This window comes from Garra rufa, chromosome 5, assembly GCF_049309525.1.
Source record: "Garra rufa chromosome 5, GarRuf1.0, whole genome shotgun sequence".
Taxonomy (NCBI): domain Eukaryota; kingdom Metazoa; phylum Chordata; class Actinopteri; order Cypriniformes; family Cyprinidae; genus Garra; species Garra rufa.
The window spans coordinates 20,653,398-20,669,835 of NC_133365.1; the positions used below are offsets into that span (position 1 = coordinate 20,653,398).

General features: G+C 32.0%; 1 protein-coding gene across 6 annotated transcripts in view; it reads left to right on the plus strand.

Annotated features, from left to right (window-relative positions):
- Window positions 1-15,432, plus strand: part of kcnt1b (potassium sodium-activated channel subfamily T member 1b) — a 103,464-nt gene extending 88,032 nt beyond the window's left edge. For 3 of the 6 annotated variants that reach the window (XM_073839553.1, XM_073839554.1, XM_073839557.1), the window contains 7 exons: window positions 432-515; window positions 950-1,078; window positions 1,350-1,370; window positions 3,875-4,166; window positions 5,896-5,958; window positions 10,792-10,876; window positions 12,882-15,432. In XM_073839553.1, the coding sequence (XP_073695654.1) occupies window positions 432-515; window positions 950-1,078; window positions 1,350-1,370; window positions 3,875-4,166; window positions 5,896-5,958; window positions 10,792-10,876; window positions 12,882-12,999 (792 nt within the window). In that variant the 3' untranslated portion in view covers window positions 13,000-15,432. Of the gene's footprint in view, window positions 1-431; window positions 516-949; window positions 1,079-1,349; window positions 1,371-3,874; window positions 4,167-5,895; window positions 5,959-9,779; window positions 10,877-12,881 lie in introns of those variants that run through there. The other 3 variants (XM_073839555.1, XM_073839556.1, XM_073839558.1) reach the window with 2 other exon arrangements.
- Window positions 15,433-16,438: the final 1,006 nt, after the last annotated feature.

Here is a 16,438-nt window from a genome sequence, read left to right on the forward strand (position 1 = left end):
GCATTGCAATGTAAAAAAACACCATAGCATAGTATATGAATTCTTTAATATATTACTGTATGCATGTAATGACCATAGAGGGACAGAAAATGTAAAAATTTAGAAAACATAACTTGATGAGCAGTCCGTCATGCAGTGTTGTCTTGGGCTTGCCTAGTAATAAAATGTAACAAAAATATAATGATAAGTGATATATATACAATTTCAAAAATAGTGCATTTGATAAAAATAAAGGCAGATTGTCACCTTTCTGTGAGGTAGATAGAAACAGAGAAACCTGAGTGGCATTTGCAGTAGATTGTGATCTTGCTTTGCTCCCCTCAGGCACTGAGCCTCTGCGGAGTCTTTATTGATTGTGTGAGGTCTGGAGATCATCTGTGTGCTTTCTGGGGACCGCATCTGTGTTTATATAGTTTTTGTTTCTCCTGTAGTCTTTTGTGAAGGACTATATGATTCTCATTGCAAGACTCCTGCTGGGTCTAGACACCACCCCGGGCTCTGGCTACCTCTGTGCTGTAAGTGCAATCGCAAACAAAAAAAACGCTCCCACACACAACTCAGCAGCCAGAACGTCTGGCATCATTGTGTTCCATTGTTTTGCATATATTGTGCAAGCCACTGTTTCAGTTAAAATGCATAAAGCTGGTTATTTGACCTTGTCCACCCACAAAACTGTTGGTGCTGACAGCAGTGGTGAATTGAGAGAGACAGTGTAAAAATATCATCACGATTTAAAAACAGTTATGTGATATGATGAACAAATCTAATAAAAAAATGTAATGAAATGTAATTTTTTTCCCCCAAATCTGCTTAATTGTCTTAGTTCAAAAATATTAATATTCAGTAGATAATAAAAAGCTATACATAATAACTCATTATCACTACTTTAGTTTAGTAAAATATGTCCTGAATGTTTCTCAATGAGCTTCACCCTTCACTTTTGAAACAGATGAAGGTAACGGAAGAGGACTTATGGATCCGGACTTATGGAAGACTATTCCAGAAGCTGTGTTCATCCAGCGCAGAAATTCCCATTGGGATATACCGCACTGAATCTCACATGTTCTCCTCCTCAGAGGTAAGATGAAATAAAGAGTAAGAGATCAGAGAGTTCAGATACGGCTGAATGTGCTCATTTTACGGTTCATCCAGCTCCAGATGCTTGCACAGCAGATATGATCTGTCACTGTGCCTTTGCTTAATCTTGTGCAGTGTTGAAGATTTACAGCTTTATTTTGGTCTATATCATGGCTTTGCTGGCTGCCTTATTAGCAGTGTTGTGACTTGAAGCTTGTGCAATCCTTGTGCTAATCATTTCACATCTCATTCACATCTATTGTTTTTTCCAGTTTAAAGAGGTGTGCAAGCAGGTAAGAATACAGACTTCATCCCATTTCGCAAATACATTCACATATGTTAATGGCATTATGCTATGTTTCAGCTGTTTGTTGTCTGCCTGATTTCCATTACTTTAACTTTAAGTTTATTCTGCTCACCAAGCCTGCATTTATTTGATCCAAAATACAGCAAAAGCAGTAATATTGTGAAATATTTTTTTACTATTTAAAATAATTGCTTTTTATTTGAATATATTTTAAAATGCAATTTATTCATGTGATCGAAGCTGAATTTTCAGCATCATTACTTCAGTCTTCAGTGTCACATGATCCTTCAGAAATCATTCTACTATGCTGATTTGTTGTTCATGAAACATTTATTATCATTATTATTAACAATAATCACTTTCCAGTGATATCGTATACTATTTGAACTGAACTGGATGATATCACTGAATTCATTGATGAACTGCCTTTAACTGAAAATTGATTATTTACAATAATGCGTTACTTACACAATATTGTGCTGTTTAAATACTGTGCAGTTGCTTTGACACAATCTGTATTGTTAAAAGCGCTATATAAATAAAGGTGACTTGACTTGACTTGACTTGACAATATTTAAAACAGTTGAATATTTATATTCAGGATTCTTTGATGAATAGAAAGATCCAAAGATTAGCATTTATCTGAAATAAAAAGTTTTTGAAACATAAACTATACCATTCAAAAGTGTTTTTTTAGAAGAAATTTATAGAAATTAATACTTTTATTTAGCAAGGATGATTTAAATTAATAAAAATATATATATATATGATTAAGACATTTATAATGTTACAAAAGATTTCTATTTTAGATAAATGCTGTTTTTCTGAACTTTCTATTCATCAAAGAAACCTAAAAAACTTTTTTAGCAGAAAATTAGAATGATTTCTGAAGGATCATATAACTGGAGTAATGATGCTAAAATCACAGGAATAAATTTCATTTTAAAATTTATTTAAATAGAAAACAGTTATTTTAAATAGTAAAAATATTTCAAAATGTTGCTGTATTTTGGTTAAAATAAATGCAGGCTTGGTAAGCAGAAGAGACTTCTTTGAAAAATTTTAAAAATCTCATTGTGCAAAAACTTTTGACTGGTAGTGTACTACTTTAAAAATGTTTGTTGTTAGTAAGAATTGTTAATGTTTTAAGGCACACTGCCATTCATTTTGGGGTCAATCAGTAATATTTATTTTAAGAAATTCGTACTTTTATTCATCAAGGATTCATTCAATTGATCTAAAGTGATAGTAAAGACATTTATAATGTTAGAAACCATTTCTATTTCAAATAAATGCTGTTCTTTTGAACTTTCTATTCACTAAAAAAATCATGAAAAAATGTCACAATTTCCACAAAAAATAAATTGATAATGATAATAATAATAAATGTTTTTCTTGAGCACCAAATTAGAATATTAGAATGCTTCTGAAGGATCATGTGACATTGAAGACTGGAGTAATAATGCTTAAAATTCAGCTTTGATCACAGAAAGAAAATAAATTAAAAAAACAATTAATAATAAAATAAAGATTATTTATTTGTTTATTTAAATAAAATAAAAGTAATACAATAAAATAAGAAAATTAAAATAAAAGTTAGTTTAATACAATAAAATAAAATGTAAAAATATTAATAAAATAAAACGTAATAAAATGAAATAAAAGATTAAATTACATTTAATTTAATAAAATAAAAAGTAAAAAATAAAGTTTAATTTAATTAAATAAAGAAAAACAAAACTAAAATAAATAAAAAATGTAAATAAAATAAAAATACAATAAAGAGAATTAAAATAAAATGAAATAAATAAATTAAATTTTATTTAATACAATAAAATAAAGAAAAAATAATAATTTAAAATATAAAATATAAAATAATGTAATTTTGTAAAATAAAATAGTAAAACGAAATTTAATAAAATAAAGAAAAACAAAACTAAATAAAAAATAACTAAGTTAAATTAAAAATGTATTAAAATAAATAGCATGATTATGATAAAATGTAATGTTTTCTGGGTCACAAACTTGTGAAGTTCATGCAGTTGAGTAAATTCAGATAATCGTAAAAAGATATTTCTGCTCAATAGAAAGTTCAAAATAACAGCTTTTATTTGAAATAGAAATCATTTCTAACATTATAATTGTCTTTACTATCACTTTAGATCAATTGAATGCATCCTTGATGAATAAAAGTACGAATTTCTTAAAATAAGTCTTATTGACTGACCCCAAACTTTCAAATGGCAGTGTGCCTTAAACTTAGACAAGGCTAATGGCATCCTGTCGGTAGCTGAATTAGAGCCAGCTAAAAATATATGTGTAATTAGGCCTACTTAGTGCTACTTTCCAGAGTAAAGTTGTTCAACTGCTAACTGGTGCAAAAAAAAAGAAAAGTGCAGCATAATGACTTCAGCCATTAGACAATGAAAACATCAGCCCACCACTTTAAACACTGTTAACCTATTGAAAACCTGTTTCCATGCTGAGCAGTCTCAGGTGTCTGTGGAGGACTGCGAGGACCAGCGGGACCGCAGGGAATCCTGGAAAGAGAAAACCGCCCACAGAAACTCCACAGGGAGCGACCAATCAGAGCACCCACTCCTGCGCAAGAAGAGCATGCAGTGGGCGAGACGGCTGAGCAAAAGAAGCACCAAACCGCCCAGTCGAGCCGAACGCATCAATCAACAGCGTCTAAACCTTTACAGGCGCTCAGAGAGACAGGAGCTGTCAGAACTGGTGAAGAATCGCATGAAGCATTTAGGGCTGCCCACTGTGGGATACGGTGAGTTTGACATGGGGAAGTGAGTATTTTCATTTGTGCCTACAAAAATGCCAAAGGTTCAGAACCCCTTATGTCTTTTTGATATAGTGCGTTATTATAAATGTACTATGCTGGAGATCTGTTTTCACAGTGTTTCTCTTTGTAAATCATATAATGGTGCCCCCTTGTGTCCCCTGCATCCATCATTATTCATCTGAAATGGCCTTTATCGGGGTTACAGAAAAATGACAGATTGAATAGATTACTAGCCGCCATGTAAATCATTGCATGAGGAAATATTTTTAATGTTAATTTATCGATAGGACAAATATTTGTTTGTTTTTCCAAAATCTACAGTGGGGTCTAAAGGTCTGAGGCCACTAGTAAAAAGACGTACATTATAGCAGAATTACATTTTTTATGATTATCTGAATTTATTCAACTGCATGAACTTCACAAGTCTGTGAACCAGAAAACATGCAGAATCTTACATTTTATCCTAATCATGCTATTTATTTAATTTAATTTAATTTTTGATTTTACTTTTTGATTTTATTTGATTAAATTACATTTTATTAATTTTTTTTATTTAATTTAGTTTTTTTTATTGTATTAAATTAAATGTTATTTTAATTGTTAAATTTTATTTAGTTTTGATTAAATTTAGTTTAGTGTTTTGTTTCTTTATTGTATTAAAATGTAATTTAATTGTTTTATTTCATTTTATTTTAATTTTCTTATTTCATTTTATTGTATTGCTTTTATTTTATTTACATTTTTAAATTTACTTCAGTTTTGTTTTTCTTTAATTTAATTTAATTACATTGTATTTTATTTTATTGCTTTTTATTTTATTAAAGTTGTAAAAAAATTTATTTTATCTTTCTTTATTTTATTATTCAATTCAATTAAATTTTATTTTATTAAATTGTATATTAATTAAAAATTTTAATTTACTTTAGTTTTAGTTTTCTTTATTTTATTACATTTTATTTTACTTTCTAATTTTATTAAATTACGTTTTTTATTTAATTTAGTTTTGTTTGTTTCTTTATTTTTTATTTCATTTAATGTTCATTTAATTTAGTTTTGTTTGTTTCTTTGTATTATTTTATTTTATAATTTTTTTTCATTTAATTTAGTTTTATTTATTTTATTTTACCAATTTCCTAAAATGTATTTCCAGAGATAAACAATTTTTCAGTAGACTCAAACCTTTGAACTTCACTGTATATCGTAGATGTTCTAAGAAGAAATATTTCCTCTATTATAGCAGGTGGGTTTTATAGTGTCATAAAGAATATAATTTATTGTTGAAGGATAGATCACTATTGACTTCTGTTTTGTGTGCCCTGCATTGTTCTATTCACTTTTCTAAAAACTTTACTCTCTTCTATGTTGCAAAAAATCATTCTCTAATTTTTCACTAGTCAACCCTGAGAAATACTGTTGAAAACTGAAGATGAAGTGTGTATTTCATGTTAAAACTACTTCCTTTCCCATCTTACACAGAAAACGCACTTTATCTTATTTATTGTGTTCTGTAAGTAACAACATTTTATGTAAGTATAACGAATATAAACATTAGCAGTCCTAATAGTATGAAGCAATATGATATTTTGAGAATGTGTTTTTTGCATAGTAAAATTTTCTTGATCTTTCTCTTTACAAAGTGCTGCATTCTCTGCTGCTTGCTTGACCTTTTCTTTCTTATCTCTTTCTACTTTTGCCTTTCCCCCGCACGCTGTAGAGGACGTAGCTAATTTAACCGCAAGTGATGTGATGAACCGAGTAAATCTAGGATATTTGCAAGGTAAATCCACCCAACATCACTGTTCCTGTAGTATAGGATTGTTCCAGTCGATCAAGTCACTGGATTATTGAGTCTGATGTTCTGGAGACTGAAGTAAATAGGAAACCCCACTGCCCAATTTGTCCAGTGACATTGATTAAAACAGCAGCAGCAGTCTGTGTTTAATAGGACAAGCACTGAAAGTCCAAAGAAAATTATTTGTGGCGTTTTAAAGGAATAGTTCATCTAAAAATGAAAATTTGCTGAAAATTTACTCAAGACTTCACTAACTCACCAGTGGATCCTTTTCAGTGAATGGGTGCCACCAGAATGAGAGTCCAAACATCTGATAACAATTACCTTGTATAAAAAAAAGCTTCCTGCTAAATTAAGAGTCTTCTGTTCATAATATTGCTTTCTCCATAATAAATATGCACAAATCAATCACTGTTTACAAGTGAAAGAAGTTCCCAACAAAAATGTTGGTGGATTTTGTTGTATAAGGGGACAACAGAGGACAGACTTTTTCACTAGAGGAAGTGTTATTATGGATTATGGACTTATGTATTGCCAAAAGCACTGCTATAAAACATCTTAATGATGGATTTCTCTGAATTTGTTCCGATAAAGAAACAAATTCATCTACATCTTGGATGGCCTGAGGGTGAATACATTTTCAGGAAATTTTCATTTGTGGGTAAACTATTTCTTTAACAGGCCTTTATTAGTTAATTTTCTTTAAGATTGAAAATTCTATGCTATTTAGTGTTTTTTCAAATGTAACTGTTTTTACATTTTTCTGGCTGATGGTTTCTTATTATGTCTGAAGTCTGCTGCCAGCATTTCTCCTGTTTCAACATTTTTTCCAGATGAAATCATCACTAGGCTAGTCTGTGTCCCATGAGTCTTCCTCTTATCTTATTAAAAACAGACTGCAGGAAACTGCTGGCCGTTGACATTATAATGGCTCTGGACAAAATGAGTATGATTTAGAAACATGGTTGTACGGCCCTTGTGCTTATCTGTAAAGCCATCTGATGTCATTATAATTGAATTTGCATTTATGTACAATTCATTATTACACAGCCCACTGGAATACTTGATTCTGATTGGTCAATTGTGGCATTCTTCAGTCCAATGTTTTTGTATAATGACCACTAAGTAATTTAACTGACCATTGTCCCATTTGAGTTTCTGAGAAGTTTCAAGTCACATCTATTTTTTAATAGCTGTGCACTATAATAAGTGGTATAGTGCACAGTCAGCCAGTCATTTTTGCAAAATGTTTTTATGAGCATCCTAATCACCCTATCAGTATTTGTTTAGCAATGATGACTGTACCTTATTCTGTACTTACACTGTACATAAATGCAAAAAGTAAAGCAAAAGCATAGCATTTTTAATTGAATTCCAAAAAGGAAAATTCTGTCATTAATTACTTACCCTTATGTTGTTCCAAACCTGTAGGGCCTTCATTCATCATCAAATTAAGATAGCTTTCTGAGTCTGCATAGACAGCAACTACCACATTCAAGGTCCAGAAAGGTAGTAAGGACATTGTTAAAATGCTCCATGTAACATCAGTGGCTCAAGAGTAATGTTATGAAGCTACAAGAATACTTTTTGTGCACAAAGACAACAAAATAGTGTCTTTATTCAACAATGTCTTCTCCACCATGTCAGTGTCCACCACATTCTAACAACTGACATAGAACCCGGATCATAGCCTATGTTTTATCAATTTAGCGTTCTGAAATCATCATGGCTTGCATTAAATAAATCTATAGGTAAAAAACAGCTCAAGCATATCACAATGTTAGTTTAAACGTTTAACCTATATAAATGTGTGCTGTTAGATGCATAACATCTTAAAATACGCCGTCATTTTTGCTCATAAAGGTAAGAGTAATACATAGTTTGGAACTGTAAAAGGTCTACTCACAATATCAACAAAATGTTGTGCTTTTATAAAATAAAGAGAAAAGGTTTTAATCTCAAGCAGCAGTGCTTCTCAAAAACATGCAGACTTGATAAATATATCTATAAAAAGCTTTGGATTAATGCTTTAAAATGAAATAATTCAAATCGAAAACAAAAACTCTTTTTTTATTAAAAAAATCTGCAAAAATGAATTTCTCTCTAAAGGCGCTGGAAAGCGAGTCAGAATCATCAACTTCATCATTGCAACACTGACTCAGGAAACAGTAGTTTATTAATAAGTAATTTAAATATCTCTCTACTATTTTCCCACAACACATTCATGGTAATTACTTTTGCTGATGCTTTGCGGCAAGTTTTAGCCTGTTGCGTGCAGTTGAACACGGATCTTGTGAATTATTTTTTTAAAGTTATTTATTTAAAGTTTATGTTTTGGATATTTTTAAATAAAAATTATTTGTAATAGAGCAGACACTGACTGTTGTTTATGTAGTTATATCCTCATTTGGCGAGACGGCAGACTCTGAAAACACTGCATGCTTCAGTACTGTATGTGTGTAGTAAAGAGGCATGCCGGATTCATATTTAAATGGTATTTTTGCAGCATAATATTTACAGACACTAGTCCATATCACAATTTGATTCAAGTGTAATGAATTATTTTGATTTATTCACTCAAACTTTGACAAATTCCGTGACAATTCGGTTTTTATGACTGGATTCTGCGATTCCGTCTGCGTTTTCCTCATCGGGTCATAATTATAATGGGTTTTATTGTCTGTTGTCGTGACGCTTGTGTCCGGTGTAGACATGGTGTGAGTTTTTTTTATTTTTTTTTATTAAATATTGGTATTGATCATTTCATCGTGCTATTTACTCCCATGCGAGCCACAAATTAAAGCCGCACAATGATATTTTTTTATCATAATTGATGGATGTCTAAAACAGGCTCGATGCCAGACCCACGTCTGAGCTATTATGTGAAAATTGGCCCGAAGCCCAGCCCTAGGGTTGTAAATAAGTCAGGGATCATCGGGCCTGGGCTGAAAAGCAGGGCTCTACCTGATATACTTTAATTGAAATCAAAAAGTGAACTAATGTGATGTCATTTTGAACAAAATCCAAAGTTTGTTTTGTGTTTTTATTGGGAGTTCGAAACCGCTTGAAAAGTTCTTTCCGGCTGCAAAGCCCCTTCGTACTACCTTTGGTCTGTGAAAATTAACTTATAGAAGGTGTGCTCTGAGTCAGTGCTTTCTTTCACACAGAACTCTTCTCTTGGGCTCTTGTTTGGTTTTGAGGTGAGAGGTGTTCCTAAAACACCAGTGTGAATGTAAATTAGACAGTGCATCACAAATAAAAATAGGGTTGAGTCCCCTTTAAGTTCAGGCACAAGTCAATTCACTTTTCTGACTTAAAGTTTTCTGAAAAATCATGGGTTGGAGATTTTATTTTGAACTCTTTTAAATAGAATAATTTAACTTTTTAAATAAAATATCTTCATTTGTGTTCTAAAGACGAACGAAGGTCTTATGGGTTTGGAACAACATAAGGGTGAGTAAATAATGACAGAATTTTTATTTTTGATTAAACTATCCCTTTAAATGCATATATGGAGAAAGTCTACTATGTGTGGGTGTAATATGTGCAGACTTTATATAGTATGTGCAGACTTTCTATTTTTACATGCTAATAGCTACTTCTTTATGTGAATTATGATTTATTATTATTTATTCAATAATATGTTTCTTAGTTTAGCTGCAGTATCACACTTAACATTTTGTCTCGTAATGTTTGCTCCTGAACAAAAATGTCATTTGACAGCAATGCTGACCTGTTTCTGTAATAATAATGAATAGTTAAATTAGTGATGTAGATGTCTTTTTCTCCTCTGGTACGAACTGAAGAGGGTACTTACATGACAGAGGGTACTGCAGGTACTCACTGGCATCTGAGCATTGATATAAGACTTGATGAGTGAGGGCTTTTGATTCCAGGATGTTTGGACAGAGTGGAGTAGAAAGCATTCAGTCTTTGTCGGAAGGGTCCATCTAGCGCAGGTATTCAGGCGTACTGATTTACAGCATTGTTTTAATGGGGTGACACTAATGGGTTTCCTATTGGTGTAACTGGGTGATTAGCATTTGGCTATTGACTCCTCCCAATCCCACACTACGAATGTTTTTTGCTTCACTCTGATTGGTCGAGCCTTTGCTTGGTGGGCCTGACAGATCCTCTAAGCATGCTTATATCTGTGTGTCAGTCTTACGTTTGCTGAATTTGGGCTGTGTGTTGGCATGGCAACGAGCAACGTACTTTGGGTCAGCTGTGATTATGATGCAGTAGACGGAGGGGTGGATGGATGGATTGAGAGACTGAATGCGTGGGTGGATGCGGACCCTGTCTGCATGCGTCCGCGCATGGGGGAGCGCTTGCGGTTGCATGGGCGTTCCGTAAATGCAGCCATGCCCTGTCAGTAACGGTTAGCCCTTCTCTCTCTTTTACCTGGCCTGGCGCTATAAGTGGCTCAAACAGGTGGGTTTGGAGAAGCAGAGGCACTTTGTCCAAGTCTTGAGTCCATTATTCCCAGACCTGCAAAGGTTCACACTTCTCAGTCATTTGCAAGCAGGTAAAATACAACAAAGCCTCAGAATCCCAGCCAACAAAATCCTAACACAGTGGGGTTACACAACAACTGCTTCCTATATTTTTTGACATTTTAATTTAATATAATTTCCACTTTTGCTATTTTTGGGCTATTCTGATTCAGTCAACAGTATAGTTTTATTATCTGTTGTACGAAGAGAGATAAAAGTTACGGATAATTTCTCAGAACTTTGTTACATGAATGTTTTAGATTATTAAGAATTTATACAGATTAAGTATGACAGTGACTCTATGTTTTGCTTTTTTTTGCAGATGAAATGAATGATAATCAAAACACGCTGTCGTATGTGCTGATAAACCCTCCTCCGGACACTATACTAGAGCTCAACGACGTTGTGTAAGTGGCAGATATTTAAGCTGAAGTGTGCAGTTTATTCATGTTAACAAACTTACTTCCCAGTTAAATGTGACAACAGGTAAACAATTTATAAGGCCAAAGATTTTGTGCGAAAAGAAACCTTATTTTATTTTATTTTGCTTTATTTTACTTTGCCTATAAGTGCAATTTGTTCTATTTAATTTTATTTATTTTATTATTATTTTATTTATTGACCAATGCAATTTGTGTTAAATGCTACTTAATTTAATTTTATTTTATTTTATTTTATTCTATTTTATTTTACAGTGCTATTTACCTATAAGTGCAAATTGTGTTAAATGCTACTTATTTTATTTTATTTTATTTAGCCAAAGCTGTTTGGCAAATTTTTGTGCAATTAAAAAAATGCTAATTTATTTTTTTTAATTACTATTTTATTTATTTATTGGCCAATGCTATTTTCCTGTAAGTGCAATTTGTTTTAAATGCTACTTAATTTTTACTATTTTATTTAGTTATTTATTGGCCAATGCTATTTGCCTGTAAGTGCAAATTGTGTTAAATGCTACTTATTTTAGTTTAGTTTAGTTTAGTTTATTAGCCAATGCTATTTTCCTATAAGTGCAATTTGTTTTAATTGATACTTAATTTTTACTATTTTATTTATTTGTGACCCTGGACCACAAAACCAGTCATAAGGTTAAATTTTACACAACTGAGATGTGTATATATAATATGAAAGCTCAGTAAATAAGCTTCCTATTGATGTATGGTTTGTTAGGATAAGACAATATTTGGCTGAGATACATCTATTTGAAAATCTGGAATCTGAGGGTGCAAAAAAATCAAAATACTGAGAAACTCACCTTTAAAGTTGTCCAAATTAAGTCCTTAACAATGCATATTACTAATCAAAAATTACATTTTGATATATTTATAGTAGGATTTTTACAAAAAATCTTCATGGAACATGATCTTTACTTAATTTCCTAATGATTTTTGGCATAAAAGAAAAATCAATAATTTTGACCCATGCAATGTATTTTTGGCTATTGCTACAAACATACCCCAGCGATTTAAGACTGGTTTTGTGGTCCAGGGTCACATTTATCCTTTGGCCAATGCTATTTGCCTATACACGCAATTTGTTTTAAATGCTACTTAATTTTTACTCTTTTTTTTTTTTTTTGGCTAATGCTATTTGCCTAAGTGCAAATTGTGTTTAAAGCTACTTAATTTTTGTTATTTAATTTTATTTTATTTTACAGTGCTATTTGTCTATAAGTGCAAATTGTGTTAAATGCTACTTAATTTATTTTATTTTATTTATTGGCCGATGCTATTTAGCAAATTATTTGTGTAATTTGTTTTTTTTAAATGCTACTTAATTTTTTTTATTACTATTTTATTTATTTATTGCCCAATGCTATTTGCCTATAAGTGCAAATTGTGTTAAATGCTTCTTAATTTATGCTTATTTATTAAGTGTAAATTAAATTGTGTTAGACTCTATTTATGCTTGAATTATATACCTCAATTATAGGCCTGTGAAATACCCATTTGGCACTTTACTTCCACTTTTTGAATATTTTATAAATTTTTAATAAAAATAAATTCCTCTCCAAAATGATTTGTGAAAGAACAAGAAGAATGTGACAGGAAATTCACAGACTGGCAGACTGAAGCTCAGGCTGGGTCACATTAATTTTGTCTAACTTAACCAGACAGTGATGGGTAGCGTGCAAATTGCCTTTGACAGCAAGAAAGTATATTTGCACTAAGATTGCATTCTTTTAGTTAATAAGGTAGTAAAGTTTTGATACAAAAATACAAATTGAGATTTTTTTTTGCAAATACATTTTGATGTGGCTACTGTCACTGAATTTTTTTATAACATTTTAATGATTTATCTGATCTGACCTTTATTACAGATCAGCATTTGATCACCTTAAACAATGTGCTAGGTTCCGCTGTGCTGGCTTTTAACTGCACTGAACTGAACCTGTGTTCCACCTTTCTGTAGCTACATCATCCGCTCTGATCCGCTGGCACACGTCCCTGAGAATCTCCCAGGGGCTCCGGCCGGAGCCAAGCTACGACAAGACTATGGACCTGAGACAAGAGACGAGACTCATCTGTAAGAGCTGGAAGTCCTTGTTAACCCTTCTTCCCTCTCTCCTCCGCCTTGAGCTGCTACAGTCTGCATGAAGAGCGACAGGACACAACCGACCGCACAGACACGTCCCATGTGCCAACACATTCACTACCCAAGCTGCCCAACCAAGCCCTACGGCTATAACTGTACCACTGAAACATTTTACAGATTCCTCTTTTCTACAAAAGATATATATAATCTCATGGTGCATTTCAGACTTCTCTGAATGTGGCTGGTTATTACGTTTTTGTATTTAAGACTTGGCTCAGTGCAAGTGTGGGGTGTTATCTTGAATCACTTTGGACCAAACAAGCTGTCCAAGCACTTTGGATTTATAGGGCAGTATATATCATTAACATTAAGTAAAGCAGTATTCAAGAGGGCAGCTAAAGACAGAAAGAAGAAACAACTATTACATCAGTCAGCTGCGGACCAGAACAATGGATAGTGCCCTGTCAAACGTGAGGTGTTTCAGTACGATATTGAACAGAGTTAGTTTACATCTGTGCTATATTTTGTACATATATAGCACAAATATAGTATATATAAATATATTTGTACATATCATAAATTAGCCACATATTCTTTTACATGCTCATGACCTCTTAGTTATCACAGTATTTTGTTGTGGTTTCATCCTTAAAGCACAAAGGGTTTTACGTTTGAAATGGCCAATTCCAACTTTTACTTGTGACTGAACACCATGATGATTTACTGTCAATTACCACTATAAAAGTTATCATACACCAGTTTACATGTGCTGAGAACAGAAGCTAGATTAAGTTTAAAATTCACAACAAAAAATGGAACCTACTTTACAGCCAACAAGATTCACAGGAGCTGCTTCGGGTGTTTCACAAGTATTTCATGTATCTTGAGGTATCATTGAAGAAATGAAACAGGTTTGGTGTCAAACATATGAATTATGTTTGGGTTATCCAAATTATTCTTCAACGCGGAAGTATTTCTTTGCCTGAGACTTAATAGTGAAATAAGAATAACATCGTACAGTAAACGGTTAAACTGTTGCACTACAAACCAGTGTGTTTCATAATTAAGATAATGCATTAAAATAATAAGGTAAGACACCAATTTGCAATATTAAGTGGCAAAACAAGCTGTTTTGTACAGCTAACAATAGCTGGACGATGAGACCGGAAGCCAGACTCATAAAACTAAAATTGTTTTTTTCAGTGACAACAACGGACATTTGTGTTTATGAAGATATTCAATATTAATTTGAATTGTTTTATGTATTATTTCGGTGTGCAGTCAATGTTACTGCTCATTTAGAACAAAAAGTTTTAGCTATATATAGACATAGAGAGCATACGTGATTTGAATTTGCCGATGTTATTGCACTAAGCTCTGTTGATAGAGCAGTATAGGCCTACAACCCTTTAAACTACATGAGAACGTTACAAATATTACATTTCACTTTAATATTAACGTTTTGTTTTTGCCTTCTGTATTAAAACATTGCATTCTTAATTGCCATTTCCATCAGCGTATGGAGCTGACGTTTAAAGCTATGGAAAGCTGCTTTTGTTTTTACTCGTTTTTTTTTTTTTAACAGACAGACGTATTCATATTTCACTAAACAGAAAATGTGAATGTCCACTTTGCGTCAAGTAGCTAAGGTTGAATACCTCTCATGTCATTCTTACCGGTTTGTCTTCACAAAGAAATGCGATAGATGAGAGTAAAACCATGAAACGGGAATCCTTGTAGCTATTATGTTTGAAATATTTTTTGTGTTGTTCATGTTTCTGTGTATTTAAGACGTTTATTAAGCCTTATTTTGCTTATGTTAATCTGGCATATCTATTTATTGTTTTATTTTTATAGCATAGCTCCAAGACGGTCAGTCTGTCAGAAGTAAATGGAGGTGTCAACCTTTGACGAGTTGAGCAGAATACTGTACATTTTATCAGACTATATTCATATATTGCTTGCGTAAAGATGTCACCTACATTCTGTCCATCGGTCACTGTTTTCATGCAGATTGCTTTTGGGAATGTTTTTTTTTTAATCATGTTTTTTTGTTTTTTCGAAATTTCCAGCCATAATTTGGAAAGGATATGCATAATGTGCATGTTAAAATATCAGCCTGCAGATTCTATTTTTACTATTTCCCTATGAATTAAAAATGATATCTTGATCAGCTGATCACAGCTGTTGTAATTTACAACATTTCTTTGTGTTATTTTTCCAGTAGTTTTAGAAAAAACATGGACCATGCATGTCCTAATCTTGCCAAATGTGTCAGAGACCCATGTTTACATTTGCTGGCTCCTGTTTCTGGATTGTGCTGAATACATGAACTTCTAAATTTTGTACAATTTCTTAAATGAAGTCTGTACTAACATGTAAGAATGAATCAATAAACGCTGCATGCAGCCAGAGAAATGTGGCAGGATTTTACTACCAATGGATACTTAAGACTCTGTTGATGTATAGATTCAAACATTTTATTTTGCATTTAATGATGCAGTAAAAAAATCTTCCATTTAAATGTCTGGACAAACTAGGTGCATTTTTTACATATCAGTTATATTTTGCATATTTTACAGTGTGTTTTGCAGGTTTCACTTACAGAGCAGAAGAACTGATTGAGATCTTTTTTTCATAATTTTTAAATATTTCAAAAACATTTTTTTATTTTACAGTTGTGGCACAGACACCAGAACAGTTTGGGGAAATAATCAATTATAAAAAGTTTTTGAACAGTAAGATTTTTAATGTTTTTTTAAAGACGTCTCTTCTGCTCACCAAGCCTGCATTTATTTGATCCCAAGTTTAGCAAAACAGTAAAATTCTGGAATATTTTTACTATTTAAAATAACTTTTCTACTTGAATATATTTTAAAATGTAATTTATTCCTGTGATTTTTAAAGCTGAATTTTTAGCATCATTATTACTCCAGTCACATGATCCTTCAGAAATTCTAATATTCTCTTTTGGTGCTCAAAAATAGCATGTATTATGTTAAAAAAAAAACAGCTCAGTAGACCTCTTTTCAGGTTTCTTTAAAGAATAAAAAGTAAAAAAGAAAAAGAAAAATCTTTTGTAACATTATAAATGTCTTTATCATCACTTTTGATCAATTTAAAGCATCCTTGCTAAATAAAAGTATTTATTTCTATAATTTCTTTCCCCTCAAAAAATTATACTTACTCCAAGCTTTTGAAAGGTATAGTGTATAATGCTAGAAAAAAGCTTTTTATTTTAGATAAATGCTGATCTTTGGATCTTTCTATTTATCAAGGAATCCTGCAAAAATGTACTCAACCGTTTAAAATATGAATAATAATATTAATAAATGTTTCTTGAACAGCAAATCAGCATATTTGAATCATTTCTGAAGGATCGTGTTACTGAAGACTGCAGTGATGCTGAAAATTTAGCTTTAAGCACAGAAATA